The sequence below is a fragment of the Salvelinus fontinalis genome, chromosome 18 (assembly GCF_029448725.1).
Source record: "Salvelinus fontinalis isolate EN_2023a chromosome 18, ASM2944872v1, whole genome shotgun sequence".
Taxonomy (NCBI): domain Eukaryota; kingdom Metazoa; phylum Chordata; class Actinopteri; order Salmoniformes; family Salmonidae; genus Salvelinus; species Salvelinus fontinalis.
This window is the reverse complement of record NC_074682.1, coordinates 33257201-33280264: the sequence shown is the minus strand read 5'-3', so window position 1 is coordinate 33280264 and position 23064 is coordinate 33257201. Positions and strand designations below refer to the sequence as shown.

The window sequence follows — 23064 nt, the reverse complement described above, 5'->3', positions numbered from 1 at the left end:
TTCTTTTCTCTGAGATGTGTTGTGTCTCACCTCCTACACCCTCCAAGAATCTATATGAAAACATTTACAACCCCTCACCGCATGTTATAAGGCCACAATGGATTGTGCAACTCTCCTTTTTGAGAGAGGACTTTAAGGGGAAGTCCTTTAACTATGTAAGTGGACAAGGTATGTGCATCCTATTCCTTATATAGTGCACTACTTTTGACCAGGGCCAACAGAGCTCTGGTCAAAAGTAGTGCTATATGTAGGGAATAGGGTGCCATTTGGGACGTTACCGGTGAAGCCATTAATATTGATGGCGTGTAGTGTGAAACATTCATGGCATGTTTTTTTTTGGACACTACGGACATTTTGAAGGAAGGGAGATTTCCCTTTGGTCATTTAGAAGGTTGTATGATTGCAACTACACCACTTATGTGGGCGCAGTCGCTTAGGCAAGTTGTAAGACACTTTCTCCTCCATTGGAAAACTACCCTTCTCACACTATTGAGCCAAGTAAAACAGAGCCAAGCCACACTACACAGGGCAGGTCTGGCTATGCATCAAACATAGTTGCTGGAAGCGTTCTGGAAAGGACAATGTGAAAACAGCAGCATGAGCCAGTACGGTTCAGGTTGTCCCCTATAGTGTGAATCAGGCATAAGAGTCAATAGGCACCATGCTGTTCTTGCGTGTGTTATGTGACCCCGTTTTGCTCAGTCCTCCAAGTGTCACTTTTTTTAACATCCAAAATCAGATTACACATTTAAAGATGGCATTTTATATCAATATCATGAGGCATACTAATACAGTTAAGTTAAGATGTTATTCTGGTGCATTTTTTGCATCCAAATAGTTTTTTTTCTCCAGATGACTGACTAAATTTTACCTCATGGTTGCCATGTATAACAGACCGACCTAGACACACAATCCCACCCACCCACAAATACAATTTGCCCACTACAATATTGCGTTGTTGAGTGAGTGTGAGTTGGGTGTGCAAAACCTGTAAAGACAATACTGTAGATCGGTGTCTCGGACTGTCAAATACCTTAAAACTTGTATAACCTAGTCAGTTGAGGCTGCGATACAATGAACTGGGAGTGCTTTCTCTAATGACTTGTTGTGGGTACCTAATGATGATAGAAGCTACATGTTCTACACCTACAGTACTACAGCCATTGCATGTTTGCAGCAAACCATAGCATGTAGGCTAGCTATTTTGGGAAGCATGTTTATACCACTATTCATTAGTAAGCCCATAAGGTTTCTAGCTGACACAGATCTGCTCACATAAACGTAGGTCTGTTCGTGTGGAGCAAGGACATTCAGTGTAAAAGCAGATTCATTCATTTTTTAAGACAACAGATGGTGTCACATTGTGGACAGCATGCATAATTAACCTCAGCAGTCCAACTGTGGCTGGAGGGGATGTGACTGACCAGTTAGCAGAATGAATGAACACTCTACTCATCCGCTGTACATGGACAACATAATTGGCTTAGATCAAATATGACAGGACAGACGAGGGAAACCCAGACGCACACACAGTAACAGGTGCACTTGGCAACAACTCCCCAGCTTGCTGCTGTCCTCACTCAACTTACCTGGTAAAACGAAGTTACATATATATTAGAGAATAAAAAAAGAAAATCAACGTTTAGAGACTATCATGAGAAAAAGAACAAATGGCAGCAAAAAGAGCAGGGGAAGGAACAGATGTGTTCAAACCTCAGGCTATAGTGTATGGTTCAAACCAAAGACTATTTACCAACGCCCTAACTTATGAAGCAGCAGAGGTGTGCCTGGGGCTACAGATTCTTCAACACTGCAACAGTGTTGCAAGATGTGTGTATGGAGCGATTTTAGTGCCAACAGATACTGTATTTGAATTCAATATTTATGATTTGAAACTGAATTGAATTAATATTGCATTCAGTTTAAAAAATGCAATTTATGTTTAAATTCAATATGGTAAATACTGCATTAATTGTCTGTGTATCAAGCTTCCAAACTAATTTCAAGTTCACCAAAGTTTTATATATTCAACTTCTCAGATGTATTCAGATTTCAAATTGAATTCTCTACATTCAGACACCACCACTACCACTACCACTACCACTACATTGCTGAAAGCTAAGGATCTCTGGAACATGATCATGCCTTCTGTTCACCTCTGATGCTCACAGGAGGCGCAGAAGGGAGTGTGGCAAAAACAGCAATTTGGCCCTCTTAGCAATATGCAGTAGTTGAATAGACCCGTCATAGTTATTCTCTATTGACTGACTGGGTTTCGAACCGGGTCTCCTGCATGTCACAAGACTGTTAGCCCACTTAGCTAAAGCCCATAGGGATGAGATCACGAAGTTAATGTAAAGGACGACACACTGCTTACTTAGGAAGTACCACTTCTCCCTCATTCAGCTCATGTCGAGCTTCAAACTCAGGACCTTTGCCTCGAAAACCCACATGACCGCCTTCCAGAAGTTTCCCAACCCACTGCACTATTGAAAAAGCCTTTCTTCAATTGAAGCGGAGTGGCACTTCAGGCTGATGAGTGAGTTTCATTTACCTCCCAGTGACCCCAGAGTCTGAGAGCTGAAAAGTTACATTGTCCCACACACAGCAGACTTGGATTAGAACCCCATCAGTCAAACTAACATCTCCAGGTCTCAGGCAAAAAGGTTGCTCATCACATGCATGATCATCAAACCACCTCATAGTCCCATAAAGCTCAGCTGGCAGAGCATGGCACTTACAATGCCAGGCTTGTGGGTTCGATTCCCATGGGGGACAAGTACAAAAAAAAGTATGAAAATGCACTCACTACTGTAGGTCACTCTGGATAAGTGTGTCTGCTAAAGGACTTAAGTGTAAATGTATAATGTTGCGCCCTCATTAAATGGGGTGCACAGATCCTTCCGTCACAGAAAGTGTTGTTGTGCAGGAGGCCTGAGTTCGAATCCAGTCAGCTATATTGGTGCCGTGATCTCTAAGTATGATGTTAAAAAGGGGTGAAATGTAACTGAGGTCCACGCTCTTTTGATGAGTAACCTTGCTGGAGACTTGTTAGTTTCCTATACTCAGCCCTGTGGGCTTTAGCTAAATGGGCTAACACAGTCTTGTGACATGCAGGAGACCCGGTTCGCACCAAGTCAGTCACAAGAGCCAGATTCATTAGGGAGTGGAAAAGCTATCCTTAGAAGGGCTATTAAACCATTTCGTAATGGGGACCAAATGGCTGTATTTGTCACACTCCCTTCTATTGTGTCCATAGGGGGGAACTGAAGCTTTAAGTAATGGGGTCATATTCGCTTGTAGCCAAATGTATAGGAAGAAAATAAATTAAACATGCCACATTGGCTTCAGAAACCTGTTTAACACAGATGGTTTCATTCGTTCTGTTTTCCTTTACCTCTCCTGGCCGGCAAAGTACCAGGATGTTGTCTCTGGTTTTGAATCAGAATTTAGAGAACTGCATTTGAAAACAATCTGAGAAGTTTAATATATGAAACTTTTGTCAACTTGAAATTATAGTTTGTGAACTTGATAGAGACAATGAATGCAATATTTACCATATTGAAAATGAATAGACAAATATTGAATATCAGTATTTAATTCAATTTTAAAGCTGAATTAAATATTCATTCAATTTAGTTTCAAATCATGAAATACAAGTTCAATTTATTAATAAAATTATTCAATTTGTGCATTACACATTTTAAAATATTACAGTACATTTAAATGCAATATCTAAATACAAATTCAAAAACATGGAATTCAAATAGTTTGTTGGCAGTGAAATCGCTCCATAAGTGTGTATGCATGCTCGCGGTCATCAATTTAGCAGCATTTTCCATCAGCAATGTACGCGGCAAAAAGGCATAGAGGCTCGAAACAAATTGGCAATGTCATGAATCAGCTAATTAAAAAGTTCAAGTCAACAGATCTGGGAGAGGCGGCATCGATTGAATCCCTGCCTGTATTTAGCTGGCTGTGCACACATTGCTAACACAGAACACATGTGTTATTGAAAACAAATGTGGGAGGATTGCAAAGTATCCATGCGTATTGGCTAGCAACTGATTCAACAATAATCACGAATTAGCTCCTTCCTGACGCCAAGGCAAAGATCCCGTTTTCAGAACCACAGCGCGCGGCCTCCAACCTGCCGATTTCCACGCTGTGTATGAGGCTAGCTGGGTAATAACTGTCTCTATAACGTTAGCGACATTTGTGGTCATGTACTATAGTTAGCATACCTGATGAACAAGTGCTATGCGGGTAATTTGGTAGTACCATTCGAACGCTCTACTATTAGCTAAGAAATAACACCACGGGAACTTACCTAAATCATCCATGGTGGTAGCAGAAGGAGTCGGCTCTACACTATGAACGAACCGGGCCGGTTGTCCTTTGATTCGATTGTTGGTAGCTCTACCTACACTGTAGCTTCTATATAGAAATTCCAGTAATCTGAATGCAATACAGAAGTTTTCAGTTAGCTGCTACACTCAACAATAAAATGCAGTCATGGGGACAAGCAGCTCGCCTCCAAATGTACCAGTAAGAAAAGTCTGGCTGCTGTACTTAAACTTTTAGCTATAGGCTGCCATCTAGCGGCAGTGGACCAACTAGGTATGTTTAGATTAAATCAACAATGTGGGATTTGTTTTTCAGTGAAATGGAAGACCCACCACTTTTGAGGTCTTTATTTGGCAAGCTAAATGGCACGCACACAATTCCAATTTACACAACCAATGTATTTTAATTGGATATGTATAAACTGAAATCAATTGTAGTTGCATCTAGTCCATGTACAGGTACCCGATCTTGTTTCACCATTCCCTCCAACATATGATTGAACAATTGGCATTGCGTCAGAGGTGATCATCATGGAACGATTTAAAAATTCGAAAATGCGTTCTAAAAATCACGTTACTCCATATATCCACAATAGCAAGTGAGATCAACATAATTTATTTTTATTTCTTTATATTTTATAAAGTCAACGTATCATTAGCGTTGTCAATATAATTTAAAAAACAGTGGAGACATTGGTGAAATACCAATCATCAGCGAGATAAATTTAAAAATAATAATTCACCAACTAAGATATCGAAGACTACACGGCCTAGGCCGAAACTGGTAAGCAGTGCTATCTGGAAAAGTATTTGTTGTAGCCTGGTAGGCCTATCGGAAACGAATAATTGATTTGCGCATGTGTTTACTAGTACCCTTACAAAAAAATATTGCCGTTTTGAAACTAGTAGCTGCAGACCACTGTGGTATTTTGGACGCAGTAATTGCAGAATAACTCCAGTTATACTGCACTCTTAACTGCAGTTACAACGCAAATCTCCTGCAGTAAAAAACGTATTATTTTGGATGCAGTATTTACAGCATGCTGTAGTTATACTGCACTCTGATTGCAATCTTTTTTTGTAAGGGTAATTCTTGACCAAGTAAAATCAAGAACGAGGTATGTCCTTTGAATCTGACTGCATAACCATTTGAAGCATTTTCCAATAATGTCACACAGGCCATAATAATGCCCCCCCAAAAGACTGACAACCTTCATGAGCAACACCAGCGACTCCTTGTGGATAACGATAGTTACCTGGTTGCCATCAGAAAACAGAAGGAACACCTTGCCAGTCTGGACACCAAGGTACAGTATGGCCAATTAGAACGACTGTTGCTAAATGACTGGCTAACTGACTGTTGCTAAAATGGCAAAGTATTGACTTGTGAATAATAATAGTAAAATGGCGCCGGATGGGAAGGCTGCCATCTTATCGGCTCTTAACCAACCATGCTATTTTGTTTGTTTGTTCGCGTTGTTCGTAACTTGTTTTGTACATAATGTTGCTGCTACCGTGTCTTATGACCGAAAATAGCTTCTGGACATCAGAACTGCGATTGCTCACCTCAAACTGGACAAAGAGTTCTTCTTCAATGAGTCGGACGGGAGGGATATAATGCAGACACCCAACCAGGCCCATATCCCCGTTATTCGCTGGAGAAGGTAACACAGATTTCGCGGAAAGAGATCAGGGTGCCTTGTGAGGATCATGCGACGAGTGGCTAATCTGCCCATGCCTTCCGTCCTGCTAGCTAACGTTCAATCTCTGGAAAATAAATGGGACGAACAGAAAGCACGTTTATCCTACCAACGGGACATTAAAAACTGTAATATCTTTTGTTTCACCTCGTCGTGGCTGAACGACGACCTTAAGAACATAGAGCTGGCGGGTTATACACTCAAGCACCAGTGACTTGTTCTATAAAAAAGTGGTCAGATGAAGCAGATGCTAAGCTACAGGACTGTTTTGCTAGCACAGACTGGAATATGATCCGGGATTCTTCCGATGGCATTGAGGAGTACACCACATCAGTCACTGGCTTTATCAATAAGTGCATTGAGGACGTAGTCCCCATAGTGACTATACGTACATACCCCAACCAGAAGCCATGGACTACAGGCAACATTCGCACTGAGCTAAAGGGTAGAGCCGCCGTTTTCAAGGAGCTGGACTTTAACCCGGAAGCTTATAAGAAATCCTGCTACGCCCTCCGAAGAACCATCAAACAGGCAACACTTCAATACAAGACTAAGATCGAATCATACTACACCGGCTCCGACGCACGTCGGATGTGGCAGGGCCTAGAAACTATTACAGACTACCAAGGGAAGCACAGCCAAGAGCTGCCTAGTAACACAAGCCTACCAGACAAGCTAAATATCTTCTATGCTCGCTTCGAGGCAAGTAACACTGAAACATGCATGAGAGCATCAGCTGTTGCGGACGACTGTGTGATCACGCTCTCCGCAGCCGATGTGAGTAAGACCTTTAAACAGGTAAACATTCACAAGGCCGCAGGACCAGACGGATTACCAGGACGTGTGCTCCGAGCATGCGCTGACCAACTGGCAAGTGTCTTCAGTGACATTTTCAACCTCTCTCTGTCTGAGTCTGTAATACCAACATGTTTCAAGCAGACCACCGTAGTCCCTGTGCCCAAGAACACTAAGGTACCTGCCTAAATGACTACCACCTCATGGGACTCACGTCTGTAGCCTTGAAATGCTTTGAAAGGCTGGTCATGGCTCACATCAACACCATTATCCCAGAAACCATAGATCCACTCTAACTTGCATAACGCACCAACAGATCCACAGATAATGCAATCTCTATTGCACTCCACACTGCCCTTTCACACCTGGACAAAAGGAGCACCTATGTGAGAATTCTATTAATTGACTACAGCTCAACGTTCAACACCATAGTGCCCTCAAAGCTCACCACTATGCTAAGGACCCTGGGACTAAACACCTCCCTCTGCAACTGGATCCTGGACTTCCTGACGGGCCGTCCCCAGGTGGTGGGGGTAGGCAACAACAAATCCGCATTGCTGATCCTCAACACGGGGGCCCCTCAGGGGTGCGTGCTCAGTCCCCTCCTGTACTCCCTGTTCACTCATGACTGCACGGCTCCAACACCATCGCTAAGTTTGCTGACGACACAACAGTGGTAGGCCTGATCACCGACAACGATGAGGCAGCCTATAGGGATACTTGACCGTGTGGTGCAAGGACAACAACCTCTCCCTCAATGTGATCAAGACAAAGAGATGATTGTGGACTACAGGAAAAGGAGGACCGAGCATGCCCCCATTGTCATCGGTAGGGCTGTAGTGGAACAGGTTGAGAGCCTCAAGTTCTTTGGCGTCCACATCACCAACAAACTAACATGGTCCAAGCACACCAAGACAGTCGTGAAGAGGGCACGACAAAACCTATTCCCGCTCAGGAGACTCAAAAGTTTTGGCATGGGTCCTCAGATCCTCAAAAGGTTTTACAGCTGCACCATCGAGAGCATCCTGACAAGTTGCATCACTGCCTGGTATGGCATCTGCTCTGCCTCCGACCGCGAGGCACTACAGAGGGTAGTGCGTATGGCCCAGTACATCACCGGGGCCAAGCTTCCTGCCATCCAGGACCTCTATACCAGGCGGTGTCAGAGGAAGACCCTAAAAATTGTCAGACTCCAGCCACCCAAATCATAGACTATTCTCTCTGCTACCGCACGGCAAGCGGTACCGGAACGCCAAGTCTAGGCCCAAGAGGCTCCTAAATAGCTTCTACCCCCAAGCCATAAGACTCCTTAACAGCTAATCAAATGGCTACCCAGACTATTTGCATTGCCCCCCCCCCCCCCCCCCCCCCCATCATCTATGCATAGTCACTTGAATAACTCTATCTACATGTACATATTACTTCAATTACCTCAACACCGGTGCCCCTGCACATTGACTCTACCGATAGCCCCGCTATTGTTATTTACTGCTGCTCTTTAATCATTTGTTATTTTTATGGCTGATAAAACTTTTTTTTTAGGTATTTTCTTAAAACTGCATTGTTGGTTAAGGGCTTGTGAGTAAGCATCTGACTGTAAGGTCTACACCTGTTGTATTCGGCGCATGTGACAAATAACATTTGATTTGATATTTATTTATATAGCGCTTTGCATAATACAGATAATCTCAAAGATTTTTAAAAACATAAGTACATGTAGGCCTAATTCTTGGGCTGGACAATGCATAGAATGAATAGAGTTCAACTCAATTCAACTTTATTGATCCCCTCTTCCCTATGGAGATGAAGGAGATGCAGACCAAGCTGTTGCAGAGGAAGAAGGAGATGGGTGGTAGGATCCGCAGCCTGAAGAGACCTCTTCATCAGAGGAAGCACATCCGCATCATGGAGGTCCGTGTCAACCAGGTACTGCAGTCATCACCACACAACCCTACATTTACAGTCACACTGTTGACTGTTTGATTTGTTTGCCAGTCATCATCACAGAATCCAACATTTATTCAACAATCTTACATTTATACAGTCACACACAAATCAATCACACATCACAAAACCGTGGCGGTATACATTCAACACTCACCAAATCACACAAACCTACATCCATTCCACACTTGTTATGTGTTTGCTATGAATCAGTTATGACCAACATAAAATGATTCTATATACACTGCTCAAAAAAATAAAAAATAAAAAAATAAAGGGAACACTTAAACAACACAATGTAACTCCATGTCAATCACACTTCTGTGAAATCAAACTGTCCACTTAGTAAGCAACACTGATTGACAATAAATTTCACATGCTGTTGTGCAAATGGAATAGACAAAAGGTGGAAATTATAGGCAATTAGCAAGACACCCCCAATAAAGGAGTGGTTCTGCAGGTGGTGACCACAGACCACTTCTCAGTTCCAATGCTTCCTGGCTGATGTTTTGGTCACTTTTGAATGCTGGCGGTGCTTTCACTCTAGTGGTAGCATGAGACGGAGTCTACAACCCACACAAGTGGCTCAGGTAGTGCAGCTCATCCAGGATGGCACATCAATGTGAGCTGTGGCAAGAAGGTTTGCTGTGTCTGTCAGCGTAGTGTCCAGAACATGGAGGTGCTACCAGGAGACAGGCCAGTACATCAGGAGACGTGGAGGAGGCCGTAGGAGGGCAACAACCCAGCAGCAGGACCGCTACCTCCGCCTTTGTGCAAGGAGGAGCACTGCCAGAGCCCTGCAAAATGACCGAGGCCCTGGCCCGCATGCTAGCTGTGAGGGAGCGTAGCAAGAAGGACACGTCTCTCTGCCACACTGAGATGACTGAGCTGAAGAGGGTCATCGACCACGAGATCAAACTCTGCAGCTTCATGGTCCAAAAGTCCAAGGAGAGCGTCCACATAGGCGAGGACGAAGAGGCCAAAAAGAGAAGTACGTTTTAGAATCACGCTTAACATTATACATCCTACAGTTGTTCATTGAATGGTTTTTTGTCTATTCCATTTGCACAACAGCATGTTAAATTTATTGTCGATCAGTGTTGCTTCCTAAGTGGACAGTTTGATTTCACAGAAGTGTGATTGACTTGGAGTTACATTGTGTTGTTTAAGTGTTCCCTTTATTTTTTTGAGCAGTGTATGTAAGATGTACCCAGTATGGCCACACAATCTGATTGGCCGAGAGCGAGGCGTACATAGCCATGCTAAGACGATGTTCAGTGTAATATATTAAATTCCTCATTGATTTGGTTCAAACTGGTTTGCGATGTGTTTTGTGATTTGAGAATCATCTCTATAGTGTTCTTATCCTGTGGTCTTGTAGGCCACTAAAAGCTTTGACAAGTTGCTATGCAGCAACCAGGCATTGCGTGATGAGATTGACCACCTGCGGCACCAGAGGTGCTCCTTCGCCCTAATGTACCAGCGTCTGAGCAGAGAGCTACTGTCCCAGCACAATGTCATGGAAGACCTCGTGGAGAAGTCTGTCCTTGCCTACGACCAGCGGTCAGAGCCACAAACACTATGTCTGTGTGTGTGTTTGTATGTGGTGTGGAGAAGTCTGTCCTTGCCTACGACCAGCGGTCAGAGCCACAAACACTATGTCTGTGTGTGTGTTTGTATGTGGTGTGTAGAAGTCTGTTCTTCTTGCGCTTGCCCAGTTAAAAAATGTGGGCTGTGTTTGTTTTCTAGGTCCGAGGCCCTGGCCCGCATGCTAGCTGTGAGGGAGCGTAGCAAGAAGGACACGTCTCTCTGCCACACTGAGATGACTGAGCTGAAGAGGGTCATCGACCACGAGATCAAACTCCGCAGCTTCATGGTGCAAAAGTCCAAGGAGAGCGTCCACATAGGCGAGGACGAAGAGGCCAAAAAGAGAAGTACGTTTTAGAATCACGCTTAACATTATACATCCTACAGTTGTTCATTGAATGGTTTCTTGTTTAGCCTAGAGGCTAGAGGCCTTTCTCGAGCTTCATCAACCTTCTTGATCGATGCTTCATGGCAGTGTTTTGTCATTGGTGCAGGGGCCGAGCAGGCTCAGCGTGAACGAATGGGAGGAGAGAGTCTGGAGACCTACCAGGCGGTGCACCGGCTGCTCGTGGAGGTGAGCGGCGACAGCGACCTGCGTCAGCTCGGCAGGACATTTGTGGAGAACGAGGAGAAGAGCTTTGCTTACTTCAACTACATCAACGAGCTGAACAACAATAGCACCATGCTGAAGGACCGCATCAACAAGCTCAGGGTCAGGGTCCACACACATACACGGCATGCATGCATACACACAAACACAGGATGGGAGTTCATGTGCTGTAAGCTTGGAAAACTAGACAACTTATAAACCTAGACAAGGTTATATGACTGTGTTCTGCTGCTATCTCCCCCACAGACTGAGATCCTGCGCTTTGAGCTGGAGAACAAGCAGTATGATCAACAGTGGCAGGACCAGCTCAAGGAACTGGAGGTAAGGTTTTCGTTTTTAGGAAGTTTGACTTTGCACAACTTTTCACTGCTCTAATGTGTCTGCTGGTGCTTCCTTGTGCATTTCTCTGTCTGACCATGCCAATCAGTTTCTCTCCCCTATATCAATCTGTGTTCCCCTTCATCTTTTGACTTTGACGTTTTGTCTCTGGTCCCTCTCAGAGAGAGCTGGAGCAGCGTCGTGGCCTGGCCAATAATTTGGAGAGCCAGTACACGGTGGTTCTGAAGTTTTTGGATCAGCATAAGACGGCCATCGCCCACCTGTTTAACAAGATGAATTGTAACCCTGCTTCTATCATTGGCAAGCTGGGCTGCAGCGCTCAGGTCACTGATGACAATGTCACCCAGTTTATCGGTAGGTGGACATTGTTGGACAACCCCTCTCTCGCAGCCTATTGGCCATGCTAAAGCTCTCAAAAGAACAAAGATTTTAATGGATTCCAAAGAAAAATTCACACACAAATATTTAAGTTATTACCATTTTACTATGCCATTTCTAAATAAATACCTGGTAATTTCTGTACCATCAAATAAAGTGTATCCAAATTGACAGTACAGTCAGTGTATGTAACACTCACACAGTATCTCACACAGGCAAAGCAAAAGTGGAACATGTGGAACTCACCAGACTTCTAGAATGAGTGACACTCACCACTAGACACTGACTCATCCCGTCTCATTCTGTCCTGTCCTCTGCATCACCACAGGTATCCTGGAGGAGGAGATGCACCAGCTGTTGATGTTCCTGTCCCAGTGCAGCTACAAGGAGGCTGAGGAGATGGAGCTGCCCCCTCAGAACCTCCTGCTGGTCAGCTGCAGCCTGCTGCCCGCCGTGACCCCCTCTACTACAGAGGCACCCTCCTTTGACGACAGCACCACTGAAGCACTACTGGGCCTGGGTCAGTACTGGTACAGTAGAGCCTGCACCCCAAAATGGCACCCTATTCCATATATTGTACTATGTTGTGCTGTTGCCATGTTGTGTTGCTACCGTGTTGTTGTCATGTTGTGTTGCTGCCATTCTGTGTTGTCTTAGGTCTCTCTTTATGTAGTGTTGTCCCAGCCCTCGTACCCCAGGAGGCCCTCGTACCCCAGGAGGCCTTTTACCTCTTGTTAGGCCGTCATTGTAAATAAGAATGTGTACTTAATTGACTTGCCTAGTTAAATAAATAAAGGTTAAATAAATAAACAATACAGTATAGTGCATTAATTTTGACCAGGGCCGATGCACTATGTAGTGAATAGGTTTCCCTTTGGGAAACAGCTTTTAATAAACTGAAGACATTATAAAGGCAGTATAACAACCTGTTGACAGTGTAAATAATAATATAATATGTATATATGTAATATCGCGTAACATTTTCCTTAAAGTCAACACTAATCGCAAGTGACTTTTAATACTTCAAGTGGAGTGTGTCAGTGTTGTGCTCCATTAACTTTGTGTGTGGTGTGCCTTACAGGCAGCGAGCAGCCTCTGGACTTCCAGACCCTGCGTGAGCGGGTGCTGCCCTGGGTGATGCATACTGAACAGGGTAAGGTGCCCAAGGCCCCATCCGCCCCCCTAAGAGGAAAGAAGAAGGTGGGCTTCAACCCCAAGTCTGCCTGAGCAGGAGCCTCTGACGCTCACAAGACATGGTGCTCACATACTGCGTTGTTTTAATGTCAATGAAACCATTACAGCATTTAGCTTTAGTCCTTGGTCTCAGTAATCTGTTCATTGTTCAGTGTCCTTTGCCCCCCACCCCCACCACTGCTTTTGAACAGGTTTGTTCCCATTGTTGGAGGAAATAACACAGCTCATCTAGACCCTTATCCTGGTACAGGAAAGATGCCCTCGTTTTGGGCAATGAAATACTAAATGGTGGGTGGCTCAGGGCTTTGCACCTCTGCGTCTAGGTCTCTCAGCATGGCCAGGTACCACCTCAGTGGAGTAACAACAGGCTTTACAGGGATCACTGGCTGACAGCTTAGTGTGTGCCCTGCCTTTGGGATGCATCATGCGGTGTAACGTTACCCTGTAACCTCATGACAAGCACTAAAATAAACACTGGGGCTTTGTCTTTCCAAACCAAACCCCATGTTTTGATGGAGAGTGTTAGGCCCCTCTGTACCTTGAAGACCAGTGTGATGCCAGAAGACGGCCATCTCTGCTACATCACTGGCTCTCATTGCTCCTCTCTAAATACAGAAGGCTACATGCTCTTAGTCTTAGGGGATCCATAATGTTCTCAGCTGCTGGGCAGGACTGCTACCAAAACCAAACTAAAACCTTGAATCAGTTTATAAACCAGTAGAAAAGCTCTCCCTCACTGAACAGATCATTTGAACCTCACAAACTCTCCTCGTGGGCTGTTTGTGCGTAAGCAGCATTCTCCTAATACTATTTTCAACCCATACTGATGTCATTAACCCCTGATGTAAACTCTCTTGCTGGTGATGAAACCTTACAGATTAAAAGGTATTGATGTTGTGTATGACTTATTTACAACACAGTGTGGCTGCAACAGTTATGTGATCAACTTGGGCAAAATAATTGAGGGAAGCACACATCCATTGATACATAGACTTGATTTGTTGAGTTGATACAGAATATCACTTAAGATGACATTCGTTCCAATATGTCATTCAAGTAAACAAAGGACATTGAATATATATTATGCTGTCTAAGGGGATGCGTCAAAATAAACATTTATTGGCATGAGGTGCAAGTAGTAACAAACTGAGAATCTCTCGACAAAAGTTATTTATTGAAAGGTGATCAGATTGTAAAATAGCTATTGAATATGGATTCAACCATTTGTCTGATAGACCATTTACACACATCTAGCTTGGTAGTTTGCTTAACCACTGCCGATGACGGGAAAACACAAGTAGATGCATCACAGGTGGCCAGTTTAAAAGTGTAGAAGGTAAAGGCCAGTGAGTTTCCCTCTGGTTCTTTCCCTCCGCTTCCACTGTGGGGCTGCAGGTGGTGGGGGCTCTAGCTATGGTCTCTTGGTATAGGTGACCTGGGAGGGGAAGTGTGACTGACAGACAAAGGAGCCAGTGAATTATACCGGGGGGGTCCACTTCACCTGATCTGAGAATGTAAGTGGGCGGGGCAAGCACACAGGACCGTGGGTGGAGCCTGGAGATGATAGATGACAGCCGACGGGTGTTTTGATGAAAGAAATAGAAGCTCTAGAGTCTCTAGTCAAGAGCTTCTATTTCTGTCTTCTATTCAGACACGCTAAAGGAGCAGTTAGTTACTCCTGGTCCTTCTCTTCTCCATGTGTGATGATGTGGACAAGGTTTTTGTAGTGTAGATTTCCTGCCACGTCTGGTGGGAAGGCTGCAAACATTTGCTCCATCTAAGAAAACCATCAAGATGAATTAGTGACTCAAACACTGACACATCATACACGTCACAACAGATTCATATATGAACTGTGTTGTTACCGATTATGAGTGGCTATGAGTTTAATGAAAATGTTTGTCTGCTGTTGATAGATAGTCATATGTACAAGGGGTCCAGGGCTTGTGTGTGTGTATGTACAGTATATAGCTTATAGTGTGTTTAGGGTATGTTGTTTGGACTCTAACCTCTTCAGGAGAAAATCTGTCCGCCTGTGTCGTCAGCATCTCGGTCACACTGAAGAGGAGCAAGAACAATGTGTTTAGGATTACATTAACCTATAATCTATTATACCCGTTTACACACACACACAGGGTATTCACGAGTCCTTCCTCAGGACCCCTTTACCTTCAGGATCTAATACTTTAAATGTGTTGAGGATAGTTTCCTCTGGATCAGCGCCTACACAGAGATCACCTCTAATTAGAAAGAAGTCGATGGGAGGCAGACATTTGGATAACATAGACAGTAGTTACAATACAGAAATAAGGAAGGACAATGTCAAATTACAATTCAGGCAACTCATTTTGCAAACTTTTGGGAGAAAGTGACATTCAGTACTGTTGCAAAATGTAGCAGGACGTTTAAACAACTGAACACATCCCTTGTTTGCAGAATGGGTTATGCACTAGGGCCCAGACAGAAAGGGGTACAGGGGGACTGTCGTCATGGTAATAAGGGGAGAGGCAGATCCTTACCTCCTTGAACTCCTGGATTTGAGACTGCTCAAAGATAGAAAATACATTAGAGTTGGCTCCCTCTGCTGACTTCTTCTCTGCCTTCTTGGGTGCCTTCGGCGGGAGGTGGAAAAGGAGTAGATCCATGAAGCCTGGTGGGTTGATCTACCCTGAGTTGATTTATGCTAGGGCCAGTTAGAGACATATATTAAGAGAGTTCGGCCAATGTGGTTTCTGCATCATGATGCATTTACATTTTGACACTACAACATTCTATGGCAGCCATGTTAGTTCTCCATTAACATTACAATGGGGAATATTTAAACAATGTTGTGTAACTGAATGTCTGGAATTAGAACAATATTCCAAAAGTTGGTCTAACTCTCTAAATATATGGCTATGGTGCCAGTGTTACTTAGGACACAATACAACTATTGAGATAACAGTTTTTGACAGGACCACCCCTGAACTAACTAAATGCTATGAATTAAGGGGTTAACCTGCCCAACGTAAAATACACAACACTTTAGCATTGTATTACTTAAACATATAGGATGGAATACTAAACATACACTATGTATGTGTTAATCATGTTCCAACTGTTAGAATCTAACACACTATAAACCAAGACGATGAGAATACTTTTAAAGAAAATGTTTCAGTATATCAACTATGTCAAAACTGAAATATCTTCATGGAAATCTCCAGATGGACAGACAAATGTTGTTCTTCGGAATGCAGTTTGTTCATTTCTTTCAGTTTCATATTCAGTATTCATCCTGAGTAGAACATGACATCGGACATCAAATATCTCTATCAAATCAAACAATCTACCAACATTTGTCTGTTTGATCTCTCACACTCAGCTCTGTCAAAGGGGTGGGGGTAGAGGCAAGGGAATGTGATACTCTGCTGCATCCTTAGAGTAGACAAATGTAGAGAGATAGACAGTATATCATTAGTTTGATGGTTAGCTTGAAGAACAGCTCGATAGATTGTCCTATTTGACATAGTTGAGTGTGAGAGATCAAACAGTGGAACAGCACAGCACGGGGCAGGCACTTACCATGGCTGGAGCTGGAGGAGAGGAGATGGGTGTGTGATGAGCAGAACAATGGGACTCCCAAAGTGCCACTGAACAATGGAGAAGGATTTGTCTTGTCTTATGTAGCCTACATGTACTCCATTCTACTGGCCGATATAAATAAACCATGCCTTATTTAGGAAGTGACAGGTAACACACACACTCAGAGAACAATCCCTTGTGCCCCCTTCCCCAAGGTTCATTCTCAACTCTCAGAGTGGAATAACAGTGGTTTAGAATAGCAGGACCCTTGCATGCTGAAGGTTAACGGAAGCCAATACTTAATCTCCCTTTCCTACCCCTAGAAAGCATGGCCTATCCCCCTAGCTCTCCTACTTTACTTTAAAAGTGCTGCTGACTGCCCGAGTGTGAGTGATGATGCATCAATCCCCATATTGGGAGGGTAGACAAAACTAGAGGAACTAAAAACCAGCTGTTGGGTCGTCGTGGTTTTAACAGTGGCATAGCCCCAATTACCCAGCCAGCTACACACTTTTCACACTATCGTGCAGACCTGAACCGTACTGGATCTTCTTCACAATTTCCTTTCTAGTATAGTTCCAGCAACAATGGTGGATGCGTAACCAGGCCAGCGCAGTACAGCTCAGCTCTGTGAAAAAGGTTTTTAGCAGCTAGTATGCTATCTGCCTCTAGTAGGGTACTACCGCTACCTCTATTCTCCTGGATGTGTTGGATGTGTGCCTATGCCTTGCCATTGATATTTGTGTTTGTCTAAGGCCAATAAAACAATAATTTTAAAGATTAAAGGGAGTGTGGGCTTATGATAGCTTATTAAGCCATTATTTATTGCCCTGCTGCTGTCAGAGGAGTTTGTCTGGCAGGCTGGGTTAATGGTGGAGCAAGCCCAGTCACTTCTCTTCCATGCTTCTGTACATATCACCCACTTACAGTGCACTCCATTTACTCAAGCTGTCACCTTTAACTGAGAGGAGACCAGGAAAGGAAGCTGTTCAAAATAATTTGCACCCAGAGTTCCACGTTCCAAACTCAGCAGTAGAACATTAGCTAGGTTCCACATCAACTAGGACCCTGGTGACACAGAGAACAGCACCTTAAAATGCGCTAATTATATTTAAAGAGTTCACAAGTTACCCAATGCCAGTCCTGTTATGCTGGCAAGGGAAACTGCTAAAGTGCCAATCAGTGAATAGGATAGTACGGGCAGGGGGATGAACTCCCAACAGTGTCTGGGGAGGGGCAGATCTATATCAAGGTCCTGAGTCTGACATGCTAAAAGCCTTCTTCACCTCGTCATTGCCATCCTTCTCACGTTCAGCCAGGTGTTTAACAACTAGTCAGTGCCTCAATGGCATATGTCACATCATCTCTGTCTCTTCACAGCATGGGAAGGAATCTCTAGTAACTTCTTTGAGGTTGAAAAGTCACATCTTTATTACAGCTGTCTGCATCTAAACGTTAAAGATATATGTATGAAGAGTTTGTCTGTCACTCACCCAGAACAATTGTTCCTGGGCAGGCAGCTGTCTTGCTCCTCACAGTTTTTCCCATTTTAATGACAGAAATAGCTGCTGCTGCTCTGCATGCCAGTGGTTGTAGAATGGGATGGCATTGTCACAGTGGGGCTGGGGCTGTTAGTGAATTAGTAGGCTAGTGGGATCATCAGACTACTATAAATACCCAATGTGGATTGTTATCCCAACACTCTGGACATGGATAAGTCACACACACACACAAAATCTTTCTTTCTCTCTCTCTCTGTCTCTCACACCTGATTCTACATCAGACACACACAAAACAGGATACGTGTCACAGTCTGGTGTAGTGGTCTAACCTCCCGACCACATATGTCCCCTCGGTGACAGAGGTTTGAGCCCTCGCTCAGCCGACTGTCTGTGCCCTTAACCTCTTTCTGTACCCCTCTCTATATATCTGTCTCCCCATCTGCAGGTACTTACATCTGTCCCATCAAAAACAAGAAAATTCTTACAGTTGAAGTCCGAAGTTTACATACACCTTAGCCAACTACATTTAAACTCAGTTTTTCACAATTCTTGACATTTAATCTTAGTAAAAATTCCCTGTCTTAGGTCAGTTAGGATCACCACTTTATTTTAAGAATGTCAATTGTCAGAATAATAGTAGAGAATGATTTATTTCAGCTTTTACTTCTTTCATCACATTCCCAGTGGGTCAGAAGTTTACATACACTCAATTAGTATTTGGTAGCATTGCCTTTCAATTGCTACAAACTTGGGTCAAATGTTTTGGGTAGCCTTCCACAAGCTTCCCACAATAAGTTGGCTGAATTTGGCCCATTCCTCCTGACAGAGCTAGTGTAACTGAGTCAGGTTTGTAGGCCTCATTGCTCGCACACACTTTTTCAGTTCTGCACACAAATTTTCTACGGGATTGAGGTCAGGGCTTTGTGATGGCCACTCATATACCTTGACTTTGTCCTTAAGCCATTTTGCCACAACTTTGGAAGTATGCTGTGGGTCTTTGTCCATTTGGAAGACCCATTTGTGACCAAGCTTTAACTTCCTGACTGATGTCTTGAAATGTTGCTTCAATATATCCACATCATTTTCCTACCTCATGATGCCATCTATGATGCTGCCACCCCCGTGCTTCACGGTTGGGATGGTGTTCTTTGAATTGCAAGCCTCCCCCTTTTTCCTACAAACATAATGATGGTCATTATGACCAAACAGTTCTATTTTTGTTTCATCAGACCAGAGGACATTTCTCCAAAAAGTACGATCTTTATCCCCATGTGCAGTTGCAAACTGTAGTCTGGCTTTTTTATGGCGGTTTTGGAGCAGTGGCTTCTTCCTTGCTGAGTGGCCTTTCAGGTTATGTCGATATAGAACTCATTTTTACTGTGGATATAGATACTTTGTACCCGTTTCCTCCAGCATCTTTGTTACGCACGCCTCTGAGAAGAGGGAACGCAACTCCCTGCTACAACTCAACTCTCTGAAGTGCAAGAGGTATGGACTGTAGGTGCGAGTAAGGATGACACAAAAGCAGAATTACCGTTTACTATAATTTATTTTCTTACACGGTAATATGGGGAAAAGGGGCTGGACGGAACCAAAGCAAAGAAAGTAAATATCAAAGTTCCCCCTCTCCTATCTAACCTGCCTACCCACTTAACTTACCTAACTTAACACCGCCTGGTGCCCTAACCAAAATACAGGGGGTGGTCCGCCCAGGTCTTACCTAGACAGTAAATATACTACGGGTATATGTATGCTCGCGGGCCTCTTGCCTAAGCACTCCCAAAGTGCCTTCTCCTTCCCCCCCTGGGAACAAACGAAACAGAGTAATTATTAATGATTTCACAAACACTCAAACACAGGACATAGAAAAACTGCTACCAACAACAACAGTACATACCACACTTTCTGATACACAACCCACACTATATCACAATCTAATTTTTCTCTCTCAATCTCCAAATCTCTACTCCAAATCTCATCTCTCTCCTCTCCCTCCTCAATCTTTACTCTCTTGGGAAGAACACTGGCTTTTATCTTCAGGTGGCAATGGTGATTAGAGTCAGCTGCTTCTTGACGAGGGGGCGGGGTCAGCTCCAATCACCAATTAGCCTGGGGTTGACCAATCAGCTGGTTGGGGAGTACTTCAGGAAGCCATCTCCTGAAACACACACTCAAATACAAAACAGAACACAGAAACTGGGGAACGTAACAATCTTCACAAGGTCCTTTGCTGTTGTTCTGGGATTGATTTGCACTTTTCGCACCAAAGTACCTTCATCTCTAGAAGACAGAATGCGTCTCCTTCCTGAGCGATATGACGGATGTGTGGTCCCATGGTCTTTATACTTGCATACTATTGTTTGTACAGATGAACATGACACCTTCAGGCATTTGGAAACTGCTCCCAAGGACTAACCAGACTGTGGAGGTCTACAACATTTTTTCTGAGGTCTTGGCTGATTTCTTTAGATTTTCCCATGATGTCAAGCAAAGAGGCACTGAGTTTGAAGGTAGACCTTTAAATACATCCACAGGTACACCTCCAATTGACTCAAATGATGTCAATTAGCCTATCAGAAGCTTCTAAAGCCATGACATAATTTCCTGGAATTTTCCAAGCTGTTTAAAGGCACAGTCAACTTAGTGTGTGTAAACTTCTGACCCACTGGAATTGTGATGCAGTGAATTATAAGTTAAATAATCCGTCTGTAAACAATTGTTGGAAAAATTACTTGTGTCATGCACAAAGTAGATGTCCTAACCGAATTGCCAAAACTATAGTTTGTTAACAAGAAATTTGTGAAGTGGTTGAAAAACGAGTTTTAATGACTCTGACCTAAGTGTATGTAAACTTCCAACTTCAAATGTAAGTCGATCGGAACTCCGATCTCCTCTTTAAAAAAATGATAAAAGAAACATCAAAACAACAGGATACGATAGTAAGTAAAGACATTGGTTATGTTTAATATTGTGTGACAAAATCTACAGGGAAAGCTAGTAAATCATTTGTAAGACATCAACATCATCATATCAAGAACAGGGCGACATGTTTCTCGTCTAAACGGCGTCCGCAAAATGCACCGATCTCACATTGGTATTCTGCTGCTCGCAAAGTTTCCAAAAAGTGAAAAAGTAGAGGGATGGACTTAGGTAGCAGATGTTAAATTGATAGGCATGTATGAAATTAAGTCAATTTACAACCTTGTACACTCCCGCCCAGATGCTGAGTAAAATATGCATATAGAGGATGTGAGCAAAATGTTTATTATTGCACATGTAGGCTAACCTGTTGTACAAGAATTTGCTACGTGACCTTTCACTGCTACACTGAATTTTGGTCGTCATGGTCGTTCACTTGAATATAAATCATTTGTTTGTATGTGTGTGGGGGGGCTGATGTTAAGCAAATATAAAGAATAAGTACATCAAAAGTAAGTTGATATATTAAAGTATAAAGAGTAGGCTTATGTGACTGAAAATACCATATGTTCTTGCTGTGTGAGGTGTTCAGCAGTAGGAAAATGTCACCCATAAAATGTAAATTTAACGCAAACTAAAACATGTATAAATATAATATCCTACCGCTCACATGCTCCAGTGTCGAATCGCCGTCATTGTTCACTGAAATTAATATGATGCCGAAGAGCATAGGATATTTCTTTTTGATTTTCATTTAAGTACATCCATGCCTTTGACAAATCAGTCAAACTACATTTTTTTCTTCATCAATCAATCATAAACAACAGTTTGGGGGGTATATACAAGAGGGTAAGGGAGATTGCTGTAAAAAAATGAATATTGAAGTAGTATGTTGTAAGCTTAATGATCTCTCAAGCCGCATGTTTGCTTTTGCGTGTAGAAGTGCATTACACAAGATGGGTCCAAGGCAAAATGCTCACTTGATAAAGGACGTTTTAAAACAATAATATTCATTTGACATTTAAGAAGACACATACATGTAACAATCACTTTTCTCTTTAACAAAAATAGATGTGGCTTTTCCAGCATTGAGGTTCCCTTTCAGTATCTATAAAAAGCATGGCTCTGTCTGAAATGGTACCCTACTCCTTATATAGAGTACTACTTTTGACCAGATCCCTGTTGGTCCAGGTCAAAAGTAGTGCAGTGTATAGGGAGTAGGGTACCATTTTGGAAGAAACCTAAGTCTGCCTATTTACAGTGTCAATTAGCATTATGGTTATTTATAAAGGTCCTGTTGCAAGAGCCAGCTGGTGCTGGGGATTGTGGGTAGTGCGTTTTAGTGTAGTCATCTAGCTCAGGGATGGACTAAACATAGAAGGCTGCAGTGTGTGTGTGTGTAGACTTTATTCCAGATAAGCTCTAACAAACACCTAATTACACTTGATCTAAATTAAAGACTTTGATTAGTTGATTATTTGAATGAGGCGTATTAGTGCTGAGCTGTAACAAAAGCCTGCACACAGTGTGTCCTTCTAGGACTGGAGATCCCCACCACTGATCTAGCTGATATGCACAGGGGAGAGAGAAAATCCAGGAGAACGTTTAGTTGTGTTTCTAAACTCTGAGATTTATCTGTAAATTTCCAGGATTTAATTGAGCAGATATTCCAAGCGTTTATCTCAGTGTTTGTGACAAATATTGTTTAAGGTGTTTTGGTCCTTGCAGACGTCAAATGTTGGATATAAAAAATTCTTTGTTACTGTATAACAACATTGCATTAACCATTATTTTTTCTAGTAAAATCCCATAGTTCTGACATTCAGCATTGACAGTGTGTCTTCAACGCTTTAGCTGCTTTTCCTATTGGGCTCTCTAGGTGATGTAATACTCTGACCAACCTCCTATTCCCTAACACGGGTAAGGGGGATGTCACTCTTCTGACTGGTGTGGCATTGCTGTTCCTCAAACAGATGATTGATCCCACACCTGTACAGAAAGATCAGAGACAGATCGGGTCAGGTGTTAGGGCACTAACACAGAAGTTAGGCAGAGGAATTTACATTATTTGGTATCATTAAGGCTTGATCAAAGAAGATTGATCCCTGAAATAGCAAAGTCTTATAGAAAAATACATTTTCAAGCAAATCAGCATATCCAAAGAATCTATCAAAATTATGCCATAT

At 43.0% G+C, this 23064-nt stretch overlaps 3 protein-coding genes and 1 pseudogene across 3 annotated transcripts in view; 1 reads left to right on the top strand and 3 right to left on the bottom strand.

Annotated features, from left to right (window-relative positions):
* LOC129815324 (paxillin-like) overlaps positions 1 to 4412 on the bottom strand; it is a 51028-nt gene extending 46616 nt beyond the window's left edge. Inside the window, exon 1 of the mRNA XM_055869031.1 lies at positions 4331 to 4412. Coding sequence (XP_055725006.1) covers positions 4331 to 4343 — 13 coding nt within the window. The 5' untranslated portion in view covers positions 4344 to 4412. The remainder of the gene's footprint in view (positions 1 to 4330) is intronic.
* A 143-nt stretch (positions 4413 to 4555) lies between these two features.
* LOC129815325 (coiled-coil domain-containing protein 63-like) lies at positions 4556 to 13937 on the top strand. Its single transcript, XM_055869032.1, has 10 exons — positions 4556 to 5130; positions 5525 to 5653; positions 8645 to 8767; positions 10167 to 10348; positions 10535 to 10719; positions 10867 to 11084; positions 11229 to 11303; positions 11483 to 11675; positions 12028 to 12219; positions 12781 to 13937. The coding sequence occupies exons 2-10, from the start codon at positions 5534 to 5536 to the stop codon at positions 12924 to 12926; spliced, it is 1434 nt and encodes a 477-aa protein (XP_055725007.1). The 5' UTR covers positions 4556 to 5130; positions 5525 to 5533; the 3' UTR covers positions 12927 to 13937.
* A 152-nt stretch (positions 13938 to 14089) lies between these two features.
* LOC129815978 (myosin regulatory light chain 2, ventricular/cardiac muscle isoform-like) lies at positions 14090 to 15570 on the bottom strand. The gene is made up of 3 exons (XM_055870183.1): positions 15038 to 15570; positions 14903 to 14951; positions 14090 to 14670 (listed from the first exon to the last, which is right to left on the bottom strand). Exons 1-3 carry the CDS (start codon positions 15175 to 15177, stop codon positions 14566 to 14568), a joined length of 294 nt encoding a protein of 97 aa, XP_055726158.1. The 5' UTR covers positions 15178 to 15570; the 3' UTR covers positions 14090 to 14565.
* A 5328-nt stretch (positions 15571 to 20898) lies between these two features.
* Positions 20899 to 23064, bottom strand: part of LOC129815320 (citron Rho-interacting kinase-like) — a 36377-nt pseudogene continuing 34211 nt past the window's right edge.

What these genes read in the sequence shown, in the direction of transcription:
- LOC129815978 (XM_055870183.1), bottom strand. Translation starts at nt 15,177, where the DNA reads ATGTTATCCAAATGTCTGCCTCCCATCGACTTCTTTCTAATTAGAGGT. An exon ending in GGGGTCCTGAGGAAGGACTC is followed by an intron (nt 14,952 to 15,037) that starts GTGAATACCCTG and finishes GCTCCTCTTCAG; the next exon opens with TGTGACCGAGATGCTGACGA. An exon ending in ACAGATTTTCTCCTGAAGAG is followed by an intron (nt 14,671 to 14,902) that starts GTTAGAGTCCAA and finishes TGGTTTTCTTAG; the next exon opens with ATGGAGCAAATGTTTGCAGC.
- LOC129815325 (XM_055869032.1), top strand. Translation starts at nt 5,534, where the DNA reads ATGCCCCCCCAAAAGACTGACAACCTTCATGAGCAACACCAGCGACTC. An exon ending in GTCCTTGCCTACGACCAGCG is followed by an intron (nt 10,349 to 10,534) that starts GTCAGAGCCACA and finishes TTTGTTTTCTAG; the next exon opens with GTCCGAGGCCCTGGCCCGCA. An exon ending in ACCAGCTCAAGGAACTGGAG is followed by an intron (nt 11,304 to 11,482) that starts GTAAGGTTTTCG and finishes GGTCCCTCTCAG; the next exon opens with AGAGAGCTGGAGCAGCGTCG.